This window comes from Globicephala melas, chromosome 5 (assembly GCF_963455315.2).
Source record: "Globicephala melas chromosome 5, mGloMel1.2, whole genome shotgun sequence".
In the NCBI taxonomy this organism is placed as follows: Eukaryota; Metazoa; Chordata; class Mammalia; order Artiodactyla; family Delphinidae; genus Globicephala; species Globicephala melas.
In genome coordinates, this window is record NC_083318.1 from 51615264 (window position 1) to 51635105 (window position 19842).

The 19842-nt window shown below is 35.9% G+C and overlaps 1 protein-coding gene across 1 annotated transcript in view; it reads left to right on the top strand.

Moving 5' to 3' along the window:
* The window catches only part of ZCCHC4 (zinc finger CCHC-type containing 4), a 47051-nt gene that overhangs the window by 13011 nt on the left and 14198 nt on the right, over positions 1 to 19842 (top strand). The window contains exons 4-8 of the mRNA XM_030832213.3: positions 4937 to 5212; positions 5704 to 5784; positions 13773 to 13845; positions 17816 to 17966; positions 19552 to 19652. Coding sequence (XP_030688073.1) covers positions 4937 to 5212; positions 5704 to 5784; positions 13773 to 13845; positions 17816 to 17966; positions 19552 to 19652 — 682 coding nt within the window. The remainder of the gene's footprint in view (positions 1 to 4936; positions 5213 to 5703; positions 5785 to 13772; positions 13846 to 17815; positions 17967 to 19551; positions 19653 to 19842) is intronic.

The window sequence follows — 19842 nt, forward strand, 5'->3', positions numbered from 1 at the left end:
ATCACATTGTGGTTTTGATTTGCATTTCCTTTGATTGCTAATGATGTTGAGCATCTTTCCATGTGCTTATTGGCTATTTGTATTTCTTCTTTGGAGAAATGTCTGTTCACTTCCTTTGCCATTTTTTAGTTGGTCTAATTCTTTTTATTGTTGAGTTGTAAGTATTCTTATGTATTGTGGATGCAGTTCCTTTACCAGATACACGATTTGCTAACATTTTCTCGTTCTTGGGTTGTCTTTCCACTTTCTTGGTGGTATCTCTTGCAAAACAAAAGTTTTTAATTTTGATTAAGTCCAATTTATTTTTTCTTTTGTTGCTTACGATAAGGGTGTCTTTTGAAGAAAAGTTTAAAATTTTGATTTCCAATTTATTGGGGTTTTTTTAATACTTTGTGCTTTTTAAGTCCTATTTAAGAAATCTTTGCCAAATCCAATCATTATTATTTTCTCCTATGTTTTCTTCTAGAAGTTTTATAGTTTTAACTCTTAGATTTAGGTCTATGATCCATTTTGGCTTAGTTTTTCTTTTTCTTTTTTTTTGGCTGTGCTGCATGGCATGTGGAATCTTAGTTCCCTGACCAGAGATTGAACCCATGCCCCCTGCATTGGAAGCATGGAGTCTTAACCACTGGACCGGGAGGGAAGTCCTTGCTTAGTTTTTAAATATGATATGAAATAGGGTCAGGCTTTTGAACTTTTTAAAACCAGTTTTTCAGTATCTGCAAAAAGTCCTGCTGAGATTTTAATTGAAATTGTGTTGAATTTATAGATAAAATTGGAAAGAATTGACATCTTAATAATACTGAGTTCTATAATCCATAGCCATGGTATATCTCTCCAGTTACTAAGTCATCTTTAATTTTTCTCTATGACATTTTGTAATTTTCAGTGTACTGGGGTTATATGTCTCCTGTCAGATTTATTCCTAAATATTTTATATTTTTAATGCTATTTTAAATTGTTATATTTCAGTTTCTGATTATTGCTAGTCTAACAATAGAGTTGATTTTGTATATTATCTTTTATACTTGATAAGCTTACTTATTTAACAGCTTTTTTGAAGATTTTCTTAGGACTTTCTATATACATGGTCATGTCTGTGAGTAAAGAAGTTTTAATGTTTCCTTTCTAATCTGTGCCTTTTATTTCTTGTCTTATCAAAGTGGCTAGAATCCCTGGTCAGTGCTGAGTAGAAATGGTAAGCGTAGACATCCTTGCTTTATTCCAGTCTCAGGAAGAATGCATTCTGTCTTTCATCAGTGGTGTTAGCTGTAAGTTTTTCTTAGATGCCCTTTATTAGGTTATGGAAGTCCCCTTCTATTCCTAGTTTTCTGAGATTCTTTATCACAAATGGATGTTTGATTTTTGTCAAGGGCTTTTTTCTGCATCTAAAGAGATCATTTTTTCTTTTTTTTGATTTTTAATATAGTGCATTGCACTGATTGAATTCAAACATTAAAGCAACCTTGCATATCTGGGGTCAACTACACTTGGTCATGATGTATTACTTACTGTCTTTATATATGTGTTTTTGATTGACTAAAGTTTTGTTAATAATTTTGAGTTTGTGTTCATGAAGTATATTGGTGTTTAGTTTTCTTATAATTTTTTTCTGGTTTTGGTATTGGAGTAATGTTGGCCTAATGAAATGAAGTGGGAATTATACCCTCCTTTCTGTTTTTTGGAAGAATTTGTACAGAATTGGTATTGTTCCACTGTTTTCTAATTTCCAGTGAGAAATCTGGTATCATTCTTATCTTTGTTCTTCCGTGTCTTTTTTCCCTCTGGTTTCTTTTAAGATTTTTCTCTTTATCAACTGATCTTCAAATAATTTTATTATAATGTATCTTATAGTTTTCTTCATTTCTTGTGCATGGGGTTCACTGAGCTTCTTTGATCTTTGAATGTAATTTTAGAAAATTTTAACCATTATTTTTTCAAAAATTTTTCTTCCCCCTCCCCCCTTTCAGGGGTCCATTTTCATGTATCTAGGCCCTTTGGTGTTTCATTTTGGATAGTTTCTAAGGCTGTGCCTTCGAGTACACCAATGTTTTTTTCTGTAGTGTCTGAACTGCTGTTAGTCACATCATTTCAGACAATTAAAAAATCTTTATAGGTTTGATTTGGGTCCTTTTATATTTTCCATGGCTTTCCTTAGGCTCATGCTTTCCTCTACCTTCTTGAACATATGGAATATAGTTATAATAAAATGGCTTGAATGTTTTTGCCTACTGATTATATTATCTCTGTCATTTCTGAGTTGGTTTGAATTGATTGGTTTTTTGGTTTTTTTTTTTCCTCTAATCATGGGTCATGTTTTCTTGTTTCTTTGCATACCTGGTTATATTTGATTCAGTGCTAGCAGTGTGATTTTTACCTTTTTGTATACTGGTTATTTTTTATTCCTTTACCTATTTTTGAGCTTTGTTCTAAGATACAGTTAAGTTACTTGGCTAATGTTTGATACTCTTGAGCAGGATTTGGCCAACGACAGTCTGCAGGCCAAATCTGGCCATGCCTGTTCATTTCTGTTCGGGCTTGTGGTTGCTTTTGTGCTGCAGCGATAGAATAGTCGTGACAGAGAGAATGGATCGTCTGCCAAGCTCAAAATATTTACTGTCTGATCCTTTATAGTCCCTTGCTTTTGAAGGTTTATCTTTAAGCCTTTTGGAGGACCAGAGCAGCCTTGGGGTAGGGCTGATTTCTTCCCACTCCTGAAGCTGTATGTCCTGAGCGCCCTACCTCATCCTTGTGGATTCAGAGGTTTCTCACTCTGGGCCCTGGGTGATTGTTCTACCTGCTCATTTCCAGCAGTCCTCTCTCTCTTGGTAGGTAGTCTTTTCACGCACCTGCTAGTCAGTGCTCAGCATAGACTGGAGGGGAATCTCAGCAAGCCTTGGAGCACTAGCTCAGTGTCTGCTGTCTGCCTTCCGTGTACTCCATGCGTACCATCCAGTGCCCTGCCTTGTGGATCCAGCTGCCTTGGCCTCCACGATTTCTCAACTCTACCTCATCAACTTGTTGTGCTGTGTTTGGGGCCTCCATCCTGTGCAGCCAGCTCTCCACAGGCAGGAAGCTGAGCAGCTGTACTGCTCACTCACCTCTTCCCTTCCCTCGGCGTTCACTGTTTGGGCTGCCAGTTGTCCGATATCTTTTTTTTTCCTACTTTTTTCTTTTGTCCAGTATCTTAAAACTGTGGTTTCATATATTTTATCAATTTTTTGAGGGCCAGGATGGTAAATCTGGTCTCTCTTGCTTTTTCGTGGCTGAATGTGGAAGTCTTCAACAATGAACAGTTACTAATGAATGGTAATAGGAGTAAATTCAGTGTGTCTGTTGCCAAGGAGGGTGCTGGTTCCTTCCACTTGCATCTCATGTCTTAGGGGCCCTTTTCTCTACTGACACTCTTACTTTGAATTACTATTAAAGTTTCTTCTAATATCATGCTCCTTTTTCTTTGCAGTCATAGATAAAGCTGTCAAAAGAACAGTTATCATAGAAATAGAAACAAATTACCAGCATGATGAGCTTATTTCTTGCTATCGCCATTCAGAATACCTATTTCTCACTGCCTTGGGTGCTTTGAAGTGAAACTGTGCTTATATACAGAAAGTTTTAATATCCACCTTGATTCTGTGTTAAGTTCACAGTTTTTACAGTGCAGTTCAGAGTTTAGTTCAACTGAAATCATATGACTGTTCTCAAACTCTAAGAATCCTTTAGTGCACTATTTGACATGCTTAGATCTAGACATTTCTGACCCTCTATGAGCCATGATAATCTTACTTATTTTTCTTTTGTTTTCTTATTCTGCTTTCTTTTTTAAAATTTTTTAAAATTTATTTATTTATTTTTGGCTGCTTTGGGTCTTCATTGTTGTGAGCGGGCTTTCTCTAGTTGTGGTGAGCGGGGGCTACTCTTTGTTGTGGCGCACGGGCTTCTCATGGCAGTGGCTTCTCTTGTTGCGAAGCAGGGGCTCTAGGCACATGGGCTTCAGTAGTCGTGGCACGCGGGCTCAGTAGTTGTGGCTCGCGAGCTCTAGAGCACAGGCTCAGTAGTTGTGGTGCATGGACTTGGTTGCTCCACAGCATGTGGGATCTTCCTGGACCAGGGCTCGAAGCCATGTCCCCTGCATTGGCAGGCAGATTCTTAACCACTGCGCCACCAGGGAAGTCCATCTTACTGTGAATTCTTAGCTGGATTGCATATACAAAATCAGCAGTTTTAAAAACATACTGTGATTGTCTTCTCTCTTTAATCATCAGTAATAAAATGGAAAGAGAGGGGCAAAAAACCCAAAGTAGTGGCTTTGAAATCAGATATAAAGATGACTTGAAAGGGATCAAATAGGCTATCTGGTGTCGTATTTCTTAAGGCTTTGATTATTGTTTTGCTGCTTTGGAGTGAGCTTCTCAGAACTGCCTCCATCAGTACTGCTAAGAATAGAGGAACTTTGTGGGAACATTTTTTCTTTTAGGAGGTAATTTTTCTTGCTATGTATGCCATAAGAAATTGAAGAATGATCTTAATTTCTCGTTTGAAAATGACTGTCTTACTGAGCCAGACTGTTTAACACCTCCAAGTTAGAACACATGGATTTGTCAATAAATTTAAAGGTGATAGTAGTCTCCATTACTACTAAGTTGTTTGAATAATATCTTATATTCACATTTTAAATGGATATTGATCTTCAGCCAGTGACTAAATTGGAGCATCTCAATTTTTAAGAAATCGCTGATTCTTTTCCACTTTGTAGGTATGCAGCCAGACATAAATCCTAGCCAACATTCCACAGATTGTTTCGTACCTTTGCTTCTTCATGCAGTACTCTTTAGGAAGTAATAATACTTTTTGCATGTTAAACCTGGCGAAAATCAATTGTCTTTAAAGCAACAAACTTAAAATGTATTCCTTTGTGTTTTGTTGTGTCTTGAAGGTACTTGAAGTTTATTGAGTTGCCCTTGTCTCAGAGGAAGTTTTGTCAAAGATGTCAGCAGTTGCTGTTGCCAGATGATGAGGAAAAGCATCGCAAGCATCAGATAGTGGGTGATATTTCTATCACCCAGTTAAAAAGGCCCAGTCAACTCCTTTATCCATTGGAAAACAAGAAGACAAATGCCCAGTATTTGTTTGCTGATAGGAGCTGTCTGTTTTTGGTAGACCTACTCTCTACCCTTGGGTTCAGAAGAGTACTGTGTGTCGGGACACCAAGGTACGTTATATGGTATTTTAAACATTTTCCTATCACCACTATTTAAACTGTAAGAAAATTTATTAAGTAGTTATTTATTGGGTTGGCCAAAAAGTTCATTTAGGTTTTTCCATAAGATATGGAAAACCCAAATGAACTTTTTGTCCAACCCAATGCTATGTGCAGGTTACGACATGGTCCCTCTCTGAGGAGTTTGTAATCTTTATTCCATTTGAGAGAAATCTTTGTAGATTTCTGGTATATGATAGGAGATTCTTTCTGATTTGATTCTTAAGTTATTTATTATTTTAGAGTTTTCTGTTTCAGATGAGATCCATCCACTGTTTTAAAAATATTTGTGAAATTTAAACCTTGCTTATACTTGCCAAATTTTCCTCAGTGTTTCACTGAAATATTAGAAATATCAGGAGAACATTGATGGGTTTTTTGTTTGCTTGTCATCTATGGCATTTCTAATTTCTTATTAAATTTGCTTTCACTCATTGCTTTAGGTTGCATGAGCTGATCAGGTTGAAAGCATCAGGTGACAAGAAGTCTAACATTAAAAGCCTTTTATTGGATATTGATTTTCGGTAGGTTTACAAAGTATAATATTTATTCTCCTTCATTGTGTTCTGTTTCTTTTTAATGTTTTCGTCTTATTAATCCTATTACAGTCCTTTACTTAACATTTAGAAGTAGTGATTGGTTATAAGGTATCATTTTAGTCATATAGACTCAACATGTAATCTTCCATATTTCAGACAGGGAGGTGGTAGATTTCTCCTTTTGCTAGTGTGCTTCCTGAATTTTCTCTGTGAATATGTCTAGTTGTCTTTGGCTTATAATTTAGAGATACATTTCAATTGAGTGAAATTTCTTCTAATATACTTATTTTTCAAGGGTAATTCCAAATTTCCTCCAGAATTTTGTTTCATCATGATGTTTTAAGTGTGATAAGACATGTATTTTAATATTTTTACTGGATGATATGCATACTGTCTTTCACTGGACATGACCTGAAGTGAAGGGAGCACTAACTAGGAAATAGAAAAGTCCCAAGGCAGAGGATAAACAAACAGATAAGCTTGTGGGAGAGGGTCAGAATTAAATGGCTCCTGATGTGTTGGAACAAACAGGTGAGACAGTGGACCACATCTTGAGTCCCCCCTCTGGTGGTAATTGAGAAGATACAGACGTTTGACTTACAACACAGGATGGCAAATGTGTCCATCCTCAGACTCTCTGATTCTGTAAACTTGAAGTACTCTTCCTAGTTTCTGTAATTGTTTGATTTCCAGGAGTTCATGGTGAGTCTGTAAGACACCGTGTTCTTAGTATATTTTACTTGTTCTTGAGTGTATTGAAGGAATCGGGCTTTGAGTTTCTTTTTATTTAATCTGATAGAGTCTATTTGGCCAATATTCCAGCATTTCCTGGATTCTCTCTAGTATTATTACTCAGGTTCTCTATGAAATTACATATGCTTTTTCTCCCTAAAAACAGGCAGACAGATTTTTAAAGTGTAGAAAGTCACAATAAAATGTACAGCTTTCGTTATTTATTTTTCTTTAGACTTCCAAGTCAACTTTAGGTTATCTAATATAAGCACATATGTTTCTCAGAAATAACCCACACTTTCTGTAACCCTCATCCCTTATTAACAGGACTAGCACACACTTTACAAATACCTGCTTGATGGGAGTAATCCTCGGGAAAATGGAATTCCATAAGTGATAATATGGACTTCTTCTTAAACTCAAATTCTTTTTTTAAATTGAGTTATAATTCACTAAAATTTACCATTTCAAAGTGTGTATTTCAGCAGTTTTTGGTATATTCACTAGGTTCTGCAGCCATCACCCATGATTCCAGAACATTTTTAATCACACTACAAAGGAACTCCTTACTTCCCCTAATAACCATTAATCTGCTTTCTGTCTCCATGGATTTGTCTATTCTGGATGTTTTATATAAATGGAATCATACAATGTGTGACCTTTATGTCTGGCCTCTTTCACTTTAGCATAATGTTTTCAAAATTCCTCCATGTCATAGCATATAATTGTACTTCCTTTTATGGTTGTATAATATCCCATTGTATGAATATATCAATTTCTTTTTTTAACTACCATGTTTCTTTCCTAAACTATTAGGAAAGTATTATTGTTAAATTATTATAAATGTATTATTTTAAAGGCAGAAATTTAACTTTTGAGGTCTTATAATAAAAATATTAACAATAACTAGTATTTAGTGAATACTTGTCACTTGTCAAACCCTATTCTAAATCCTTTGATCTTCACAATAGACCTATAAGGTAGATACTATTAACATTCTCCTTTTCCTCAGAATAGAAAACTGAGGTACAAAGAAATTAAATAACTTGACCGAAGTCACAGTTTATAAATGTCCAGCTCAGGATTCAAACCCAGTCAGTCTGGCCCCCAAAATTGAATTATCCTCTGGAAATAACTTTGCTTTTGGAAGTGTATATAAGCCTTTCTTTAATATAGCCTGTATTTCTCTCTTGTCATCCTTCTAGGTTTCCCTTTTTCCACCTATCCCCCTGCTTTGTTCCACAATAGTTTGCAAATGCGTTAATAACTGGTTTCCAGGTTATTCATGTATTTAGAGTCAGGCATTCATATTAGTCAGGAATCTTTCTTTCATTAGCGTCCCAGAAACCCATTTATGTCACTGCGAATGTATTGGCTCACACTGCTGGAGTCTAGGGTATAACAGGCTTCAGTCCAGTTGAGATCCTGGGCCTCACATAATTTTTTAGAGCTCTGTCTTTCTCTCTCTCTACCTCTCATTCTGTGTTTCTCTCTGTACTGGCCTTATTCTTCAGACAGCTTCCTTCATTCTGCCAAGGACTTCGGTGGGCAGCAGCTTTAAACTTACATAGTCTCAGCTGAACTGCCCAGTAGAAAAAGAATCTTTCCCAAGAGCTCCAGCAGCAAAACTCCAGTGAGTACTCTGCCTACCTTGCCTGGGGTTACATAGCCATTCCAGAATCATCACTGTGGCCTGGCAGATAGAGTGCTATGGAGTGGGTTCTCCATAGGAAATAGATGTTTGACTGAAACGAGGGGAGATATAGGTACTAGAAAGACAAAAAAAAAACAAAAGAAAAGATGTCCACAACTGAATTATTCAAGACAATATATGTCAGTTGTCAGCAGCACATACGTTTTCATCTCTCTTGGGTATTGTATTAATTTGCTAGGGATGCCATAACAAAATACCACAGACTGGGTGGGTTAAACAATAGAAATTTATTTTCCCACAGTTTTGGAGGCTAGAAGTCGAAGATCAGGGTGTCAGTAAGTTTGGTTTCTTCTTTTTTTTTTTTAATTTATTTTATTATTTATTTAATTATTTTTGGCTGTGTTGGGTCTTCGTTGCTGTGCGCGGGCTTTCTCTAGTTGTGGAGAGCAGGGGCTACTCTTCGTTGTGGTGCACGGGCTTCTCATTGCAGTGGCTTCACTTGTTGCAGAGCATGGGCTGTAGGTGTGCAGGCTTCAGTAGTTGTGGCACACGGCCTCAGTAGTTGTGGCTCGCAAGCTCTAGAGTACAGGCTCAGTAGTTGTGGCGCATGGGCTTAGTTGCTCCATGGCATGTGGGATCTTCCCAGACCAGGGCTCGAACCTGTGTCCCCTGCATTGGCAGGTGGATTCTTAACCACTGCACCACCAGGGAAGTCCCAGGTTTGGTTTCTTCTGAGATCTCTCTCCTTGGCTTGCGGATAGCTGCCTTCTAACTGTGTCATCACATGGTCTTTCCTGTGTGTGTGCACATCCCTGGTATCTCTTTATGTGTCCAGATTTCCTCTTCTTATAAAGACACCAGTCATATGCATTGGGGCCCACCCTAATGACCTCCTTTTAACTTAGTCACCTCTTAGTACACCTGAAATTAACATAACATTGTACATCAATCATATTTCAATTAAAAAAATTTAAAAGGATAAATGCTTAAAAATTAATTTAATTACCTCTTTAAGGGCCCTCTCTCCAAATATAGTTACCTTTTGAGAGACTGAGGGATCAGTGCTTCAGCATATGAATTAGTTGGGGGGACACAACCGAGGCCATAACAGGTATATACCTAGGAGTAGAATTGCTTGGTCATGTGGTGATTCTATGTTTAACTTCTTGAGGGACTCCCAAACTGTTTTCCAAGGTGACTGCACTGTTTTATTTTACCAACAGCAATGTATGAGAGTTCGAATTTCTCCACATCTTTGTCAACACTTGTTATTCTCTGTCTTTTTGAAGTAGTGTCTCATTGTGGTTTGTTTTGCATTTTATTGGTGGCTAATGTTGTTGAGCATCTTTTCATGTGTTTATGGCCAATTGTTTATCTTTTTGGAGAAATGTCTATTCAGTCCTTTGCCCATTTTTAAAATTGGTTATTTGTCTTATTGTTGAATTGAAAGAGTTCTCAATATATTCTGGATACTAGACCCCTATCAGATATATGATTCTTAAATATTTTCTCCCATTCTTTGTGTTTTTTCACTTTTGATGGAGTCCAGTCATTCTGTTTTCTTTGGTTGCTTGTGTTTTAGGTGTCATAACAAGAAACTATTGCCTAATCCAAAGTCATGAATATTTACACTTGTTTTCTTCTAAGAGTTTTTAATTTTAGCTCTTATATTTAGGTCATTGATTTCTTTTGAGTAATTTTTATATATGGTGTGAGGTAGGGGTCTAACTTTATTCTTTGCATGTGGATATCCAGTTGCCTTGGCACCATTTGTTAAAATGATTATTCTTTTCCCATTGAATGGTCTTGGAACCTTATTGAAAACCAAACGACCATAAATGTATGGATTTATTTGTAGACTCTGTAAATTCTATTCCATTGATCTATGTCTGTCCTTATGCCAGTCTCACACAATCTTGATTACTGTTGCTTTGTAGTGAGTTTTGAAATTACAAAGTGTGAGTCTTTCAACTTAATTCTCTTTCAAGATTGTTTCGGCTATTGTGGTTTCCTTGCACTTCTATATGAATTTTAGAATTACCTTCTCAGTTTCTACAAAAAAGCCAACTGGCCTTTTTATAGGGATTGCATTGAATTTATAGATCAATTTGAGGAGTGTTTTCATCTTAATATTAAGTGTTCTGGTTAATGAATATGAGATGTCTTTCCATTTATTTAGATATTCTTTAAGTTCTTTAAACAATATTTTGTAGTTTTCAGTGTGCAAGACTTGTACTTCTTTTGTTAAATTTGTTCCTAAACACTTTATTCTTTTTGTTGCTATTGTAAATAAATTGTTTTTTAAAATTTTATTATCTAGTGTTCATTGCTACTGCCCTGTTTTTAAAAAAATTACAATAAAGTATACATAGTAAATATAAAATTTACCATGTTAAACATTTTTTAAGTGTATAGTTCAGTAGTGTTAAGTAAGTGAAGTACATTCATATCGTTATACACATTTTCCAGAACTCTTTGCATCTTACCTGATGTACTTTTAATTTGAAAGATTTATATGGCCCTTTAACTCTTTTGCCTTAAATCCCATGCCTTGAAGTTTTACCTTTCTTGAGCTTGTAGTTCAAATCCCCTGGTCAGAATAGGGAGTAGGGGATGTGGATAAAGTTGTTTTATAACCTGTGGAATACACAGATGCTCTTTTTCTTTGTGTGTGTAAACCTGTGTGTGTGTGTTTCAGACAAAAGCTGAAGGTATAGTACTGTGGTATCCTAGCATAGCTTCCTTGATAGCTACTCTGTTTCTGAGTCAGTTCTGTAAAAGGTCAACGTTGGGTGCTAAGATAGAGCTGGTTTATTGACATATGTTTGTAGCCAGAATGAACTCAGCCTGTTGCCTGTATTTACACTATGATGGAGTGTGGGGTTGGTTCAGATTTCTCACAAGGACCACAGTTAAATCAGGGAAACATTCCTTTGTGGTATAAAGTGGTACTGAATAGTTCCTTCTGGCACTTTGACTTTGGCTTGTTGTTGCCCTATGTAAGGTCTGTGCAGGGCTACAGAGAACTGCCTCAAATCCAGGGCTATATGTAGATGTGTGGTAAATGTCCTTTTCTGGGGGTCTAAGATATGAAGTTAACATTTGCTAAGATGGATTTCTATATGCTCTGATTTTGGCATGAAAGATATGAAACTCTGTTTGGCAAACTATCATCCAAATAAAGTTGTATCAAAAAAATGTATTTCTTAGGCTCATTTCATGAACTAGTTTTATTCAGCTCTTGATTACATTTCCTTTGTGTAGAACATGTTTCATACTTGGTAACTGACTCAGATTTAAAGAGAATGAATGGCCAAATTAAATGAATGTCCTTTTGAGCAGTTTTCAAGTGCATGCATTTCTGATTGGTTTTGTTTGCCTTATTCAATGGAGAGAATAATTCTTTGTGGCCATTTTCATTCTAAGAGGGTGATGTTGAGTGATTTTTCATAATTTAAAATATGAATAATTATGCTTCCTTGTTTGTGTTTGATCGAAACTTAGAGCTGAAATCTTGGCTTTTTTCTCTCTCTGGCTCTGCCCACTGCTGCCCAGAACATTTTGGATGAGTGTGCTATGCTGAATTTTATGTAAATAAAATTTTTTTTAATTTTAAAAAATGACTATTGCATCATGAAGCAATGAAAATAAATGGAGGGTGGTAGAAATATATTTTAAAAGAGATTGTATTTTCCCTTGCTTACACAAAGCAATGCAAGAGCGAAAAACACTCTCAAATGATGGTTGATCTACAGCTGTACTAGTATTAATATATATGTGTAAATTAAGTAACTGATATAGCTATATTATCAGCTATTTGGGATTTGGTTAAAGAGGAAGACATTTGTTTATTAATGGTAATTTACATTGTCCCACAGTGTTTTGGAATGTTCCTTGGGTTACAGTATATAGTTTAAATATTTTTCAGTTATTCAAACCTTCTGTTTATTTCTTCAGTGAAAATTTGTTTTATGAAATCATCAGATGTACTAACAGTATCTTAAGTGTATTAAAGGATATTGTACTGAGAATGGCAAACAGCTGTTCTTCTATCTCCACAGAATAACAAGAAATGGATTTAGATTATAGGAGGAGATATTTTGATTGGGCATAAACATAATTCCCTAACATTAGAGTCACTGAGACATACATCTTTATAGCTGGTATTTATTAAAATAATGATACCTGACATTTCATTATATGCTTTGTAGCTGGCATTGTATTCAGCACTTTACATACATTATCTTATTTATTCTTACCAAGTCCTATGAGGTATTATAGAAACTATTTTCCTATTTTGTAGATGAAGAAATGGGGGCTCAGATAGGTTAAATAACTTACTAAGATTACACAGCTAATAAGTGAGAGACCCAGAGTTTGAAACCAGACCACCCGACTGTACAGCTGTACTCTTAGCCTCAGTGTAATAGGAAGAGGATAAACTAGGCTTGTCCGTTGTATTAAATACTCAGCATGGTCGGTGATCAGTTATAGATGGTCATAAATAACTGTGAGTAGAAGTAGAAGCAAAGAAGCACCGTATCGTGATTTGGTTAAAGAAGCTGTGTAAGTAAGGATGTGTCCCTGATTTTTTCTCAGTCTTTCCACTAGGTTATGAATTCTGTAGAAGGATGGTGTGGTTCATATGTGAATTGTTTATGACAAAACTGTGGAAGTTCAAAATCCTATTGAGGTAAAAGAGGTTTCTATATTATACAAAAAAACCTCAGAAATCAGCAAGAAAGACATTAAGGCCCATAGACATAAATGGGAAAAACAGACCTAGGCAGCACAAATAAAATTAAGGAATAAAGAAAACTCAGTTTTGTAAGAAGTCAAATAAATGCAAATTTAAGCCATGATGTGGTATGAATTTTGCCTAGTAAATTAGTGAAAATTTATAAAATGTTAATACCCGAAGCTGGTACTCTCATTCATTACTGACTGCATTTTAAAGTAGTATGTTAGAAGAATAAAATGATTCAATCAGTAAATAAATATCCTCTTTCCTGGCACTAATTCAGTATATATGAAATGTGCGTACTTCTTTTCTCTTACATATTGAGAAGCATATTTTATTAAGCTAATTCACAATGGACAAGAAAAACTCTGTGTTAAATACCTTTTTTTGTTAACTACGGAAGAAAATAATTAACAGCTGTTGAGAAGAAATGTTGATTCAGTATTTTCCTTAAAATTATTAACTATGAGAGATGTATTTTAATTGCCAGCCCATCTCAAGCTTAAGTTGCATAATAATCTATCAGGAACATGATTATTTATGTAGAATCTTCTGGTCCGTAGGAACCAGAAGATTATATGTGTTTTTTATATATGAGTGTTCTGTAGTTTTGCCACTGGTTTATTAAACTTGGGACCATAATTTAAGTTTGTTATTCATCCTCTGTTGCTGACTTCTTGAGATTTTGGGAAAGTATTCTTTATTTCAAAAAACTAAAGGATGATGAAATTGATTTTATTAAAGGTGTGATTTCATAGTTTTAAAATTTAGTTTACATTTATTTATTTATTTATGTATAACTATGACCAGACAAGTAACTGCAGTAATAAACAAATTATCTTACAGGTATTCACAGTTTTATATGGAAGATAGTTTTTGCCATTATAACATGTTTAACCATCACTTCTTTGATGGAAAGGTAAGAATTATGACAATTATCTCTTTCTTTTATTGTATTTCCTTCATTATTTTTCTAGGGTCCCTCAAGAGCAAATGGTGGCTTTTCTACCATTTATTGATATTTATTTTTGTTCATTCACTGAGTGTGTATTGAGCACCTAGAGGTGATCATGTTATTCATCTTTCATGACTTTTCACTGCTTCTTGGGTGAAGAGCCACTTTCTCACCAAGACTCACGTAGCTGTTTGTGATCTGACCCCTGCCACTCTCCAGCCTGTCCTCTCCCTGTTCCTGCTTTGCTGTTCATGTTCAGGACATATGACCTTCATCTCAAACTGGCCTTTCCAGCACAGGGGCTTTTGCCCATGCTGTTCCCTCCACCTTCTACTCTCTCTTTGCCTTGTTAATGTCACCTCATCCTTCAGAATCCTGTTCCAAGTCACTTTCTTTAGCCTCTCCTGGCCCTCAGACAAGGTCAGGTTCTCCTTTGTAGATTTATGATGCTGTAATTAAATAATTCTGTAGTTAGTTGTTTGCTGTTTGCCTTCCTGATAAATTTCATGTCCCAGTTAAGGGGATTTATGATTTTATTAAACTAATCCTTAAAAAATAGACAGTGTCAAGAGTTAACTCCAATCTATGAACTCTGGGTGATAATGTGTCAGTTTAGGTTCATCACTTCTAACAAATGTCCCACTCTGGTGGGTGCTGTTGATAGTGGGAGTGGTTATCCATGTGTGGGGCAGGGAGTATGTGGGATACCTCTGTACCTTCCTCTCAATTTTGGTGTAAACCTAAAACTACTCTAAAAAAAAATAGCCTTGTAATAAAGGGAGAGTGGTTTAAAAAAATCTTCTTTCAATATGATGTTAATAACATCATTGTGAATAAACAACATAGCAGAGCTGATATTTCTACTCCTAATTTGAGCTCTTTGTCAGTCCCATTACAAAATAAAATCTATAACCAACCAAGTAATCACACCTGACAGGAGGTTGGTCAGAAATGTTTGAAATTATCAAGACTGCTTGAAGCATATCCATACATACATATGATGGGTATATATCAATTTTTAAAGAATTGTGAGTCATGTTTTAAGTATATATTGTGCTTTAAGATATTAGCTAATGATAGAATGAAAACCAAGCAAGACTAAAAAACTAAGCATTCAGGAAATGAAAATAGATTCTAAATTGTTGGTTGGGATTGAAAAAATGAGACTCATTGAAAAGTGAGATTTAGTAAGTATAGCCAGTGATGTACTCCTTCCATCAGAATCCGTTTAGCATGGGGATACATATTTTTCAGCCGCGAAAGCTATGAAAACCGAATATTGAAGTAAATAACAGAATTAGACTTCACTGTTTCCCAGAGCGCTTGTGTGGTTGATAAACACTAGAATTTGAGAACTGATTCGATGAGCATGAAGGAGAACGAGGAATTGAAAGACCGCTTGACAGAAGATGAAGAGGGGCTTCTCACCTCGGACAGTGACAGTGGAGAAAAGAGAGGAAAGAAGTGGATTCTGAAGGCATTTCCCAGATGGAAACCAGAAGACTTGGTGTAATTACTCTGTGTACACCTGAAACTAATATAATGTTATACGTCAGTTATACCTCAATTAAAAAAAAAAAAGAAGACTTGGTGATAAGTGTACCAGGGGTGAAATCAAAGATGACTTGGGGCCGTGACCTGGATTCATCTTCCATTCTTCAAAACAGAGAGTAGGGAAGTGTGGGAGCGACGTTTGGAAATGTTGAGTTTGTGGGGCTGGCACGACATCGACGTGCAAATGTCCAGTGTGGTCTCTTGAAACTGTGGGGCTTTGAGCTCAGGGGGGTTGTCAGCACTGGTGACACAGCTGAGGAAGGAACTGAGTTCATATTACTGCTTGATGCTGCAGTAGTGGGTCAGGTATTTGTTTATTTGTTTTTAATACCAGACCATGATTTTGCTTTTTAATTTGAACAATAAAGACAAGAGTAAAATTACATACCGAAGAGTTGGCTAGCAATTTCATATATCTTAAGAAAGTAACATGTAAGTAGCCTTTTCTAGGAAATTCTATGTAACTTTTATTGAGAGTTTATAGAATTACCTTACAAGTTTCTAGAATAACGGTTGGAATAAGCTGCCAAGACTGAGCTCCATGTTCTGTTTCACAGAAGAAAACAGTCATCCAGCCCAGGCTCTCCTTTCTCTGTATTTTAAGAGCAGCCACTAAATGGCACTGCAACTGTAGAGAGTGACCTACAGAAAACTATTGTTTAATGATTTTACTGTCTCCCCTTTTTCTACCTACTTACGGAGTCAGGGTTTTCAGTAGAGATTACCATCTACTAATCAATCACCAAAGCATTTAAGTGTCTACTAGGTGTCTGTCTGTGAAGACATATAAGCCTTTGAGGTACCATGTGCCTTTGAGGATCTAAGCCTCTGCCACTGCACAGAAGCTCTTCACAGTTCATGGGATTAAAAAGTAGGAGTTTTCTGCACAGGATTTTTTTCATAGCAAATAATACAGTCTTTTGCGTAATAAAAAATGTCATACGCCTTATTGGTAAGGTGGTTAAAGTGTGTACAGAGGGTGGCTATTTAAAATGCCGAGCACTTTTTTATTGATGACGGAGATGAAGAACAGAGTTAAGTTATTGTCAACCTTGGTGGCGTAAGCAAGTGTCTGTTTCCCATAGGTGGTCAACATTAGGACCCTCAGCAACCTAGGACGGGACATCCCACCATTGATTCTTACCTGGGAAGATATTCTTTAATTTCTTTTTTAATTTGGTTAAGAGTTCAGGCCTCGTTCACCTATTTTCTTTTTTCTACTTTTAACTCTAAGGGGTTTTAATTAATTAATTTATTTTAAAATTTGTATTGGAGTATAGCTGGTTTACTCCAAGGAATTTGAAGTTTTTCAGTAACATCATCTGTACTTTTAGTCCTTGTTCGTGTAGGCAGGTTAAGGAAGTGCCAGGCAGCACTTGAAAAATGATTAACCTTCTTGACACCATCCTTTGCTGTAGGACTTTGAGGAGGAAGTTAATAAAGACTTTACTAGAGAAAAGGGATTAGGATGTTGTGATTTTTTTTCCTTTCATCAGTTGGGTCTTCTAAGTTGATTTAGTAGTAAAGTAATATATATTTTATTATAAAGTACATACAGGTTTATTAAAGTTTAAATGCCATTAAGCTTTCAAATCTTCTGCCATTTTGTATACTGTAAGTGTTGAGTTGCTTTTATAGATAAGTACTTGAAAGCAACTACAAAGTCAGTAGATTAGAGCTAATATTACAGGTCTGTCTCTTACTGACTTCTCCCAAAGCAAAAAAGTGATAAATATCCTAGACAGTTTTTAATGTTAACTTTGCAATCACTAAAAACACGTCAGCTTGCTGGGAAAATGTGTTAATGGCATGGTTTCATGGCCTGGGTAAGCTTTATTTGTGAGCTTTCATTTATTTACTTTGCATGTTCAAATGTGCCTGTCATTTACCTGGCACTCAAAAACATGTGCATGTTTAACTGGTAATTAGGCTCTCATTAACCTGAACTTATGGTGGTGGACAAACCAGACAGGAAAAAATATGTCTTATTCGTCTTTGTGTCTCCAGTGTTTAGCACAGTCCTTACTTCTATTTGTTCAATTGAATTTAGCATTTTAGATAGTCCTCATGGATAATGAGTTTCTCTCTTTTAGGTTACTAAATTTAGTTTTTTAATTTAACCATTTGAATGTGTAGTCCTCTGATAGTGATGGTGTTTGAATTTGCAATTTTAAAAACCCACTTATCAAGGAACCCAAAGATAAAATCTTATGGGGGCTGAATGAGAGAGGACTTCAGGATGTCACTGAGGGACTCTGGGGTGGCAGGATGGGTGAAGTTCAGTCCGAAGAGTGAGACTGAGCCTAATGCATTCTCCTCCCAATAGGATGAAGTACCTCCCTTTAGTCCTAATTTAGAAATGAATTTCTGTTTGTTCCAGGCTGCCCTTGAAGTATGCAGAACATTTTTACAGAAGGATAAAGGTGAAGGAGTCATTATGGTGACAGATCCTCCTTTTGGTGGCTTGGTTGAACCTCTGGCTGTTACATTCAAGAAGGTAATTGCTATGTGGAAAGAAGGTCAAAGCCAAGGTGTGTAATTTATTACTTACTGCAAAATAAACATGTATCTATGTATATACTTCCTGTCAAATATTAGCAGAGCTCAGTGAATCAGAGCACTGATAAAATATACATGTCTTGCGTTCTCTTCTTTTTTTAAAAATAGGCTTATTTGATAATAACTTTATCATCATGATACACTTCGTATTATTCTAATCATGTGTTTTAAAAATGGCTCATAGGTAAAGTATTTGTTTTTGGTGGGCATAAGGGGACATTATGAAGAATAGCCGTGAACTGTTGGCATTTCTTCAGTAAATATTTCCTGAATGGCCACTATGTACCAGGTACTGTTTAGGTGCTGGGAATGGAAGGGTGAACAAGACAGACACTTATCTCTGCCCACTTAGACCTTACATTTCCTCTTCCAAAAGTCTTGCCCAGAACTCTAGGAGGGCACCCAGCCCCTGGTCCACAGCTCTAAACTGTGCCAAGATTTGTGTGGGAAGGTTGGCTGTCCAGTCACCTAACAGTGGTTATCAGTGTCACATGGATACCCAAGCTTAGAAGTGGGTTAATGACTGGGGGATATTCAGCTTAAAATGGCTTAGGACTTCAAAGTATTTTATGTAATTATCTAATTAGTCAGTATAATCATTTTTCAGTTTCCAACCTGCAAGTTGATAAATGTAAGAGTGTCAGGAATTTGTGATCAAGCTTCTCCATTAATTGTGCTATATAAATAGTGTGCTTTGGGGACAGGATGCAAATGAAATTTAAAACATGACTCACAGTGCTAAGTATTCCACTTATTTTTGGTTCTGAAGTCTACTTATCAGAGTGGATAAAGTCATTGTTGTTGGGAAAGCAATAAAAAGCTTTGTGAGCTTGAACTGATTCTGCTGCTTATTAGCTGCATGAATTTGAACAAATTGCTTAAATTTTGCAGCTTCAGTTTCCGCATCTGTGAAATGAGATTACTATATTAACATCTAACTCCAGGGGTTATTTAAGGAGATAACATACAGAAAGCACCTAGCATTGTACTAGCCTGTATCAGGTGCTCTGTAATTAATAGCTGTATCCCCTGTCTCTCATAAAAATTAATTTGGATAAAATTGTTCATAAGAATTTTCCATGATTCAGAAAAGATGGATTCACCCTGAAAGCTGGCATAGTGAGTTATGGCAGAGCTAAGATTCAGACCTAAGGCCTTCTGCATTTTGGTCCAGGTTTCCTTCTTCCATATCATAACCACCTTTGTGCTTCAAAGTGATGCTCATTTTTTATCTCCCACTTTTTTTGTAATATCTTTGCCTTTACCTAGACTGTAGTGATATGCATGTAAAGATAACTTTTACATACCATGTATAGCTGTGTTTAGATATAAAAGAATGTTTCCATTGACTTCTGGGAAAGGTCAAGTTGTAAATGGTACTCTGGTAAATCATCTCTTCGTTTGTATGATTTATATGATTTATATGATTTGTATGATTTAATTGAAGGATTACAATTTCTCCCAATACCATATATTTTCAGTAACAGCTTTCTACTTTATTTTTTTTCTTTAATATCAGTTTCTTATTTTCTTTTCTCTTTTTTTGTGATCCATTAGATAACAGTCACAAAGAACTACCCATATTCTGGATTTTTCCCTATTTTTTTGAATCCCGAATTTGTCAGTTTTTCCCAAGCTTCTGCATGCTGGATTACCAGGTATAGTAAATATTTTGTTTTCTGACATGGTTGGGGAATGGATATTCTGCTTAAATAAATATTCTGATAAGATGATTCATCAGTTTTAGTAAATGCAAACACTATAAGCTGTATGAAACACTAAAACTATATCATATGTAACTTAGTGCAGTAGTTCCTAAACGTCTGTAATCTCTAGGGTGCTTATTAA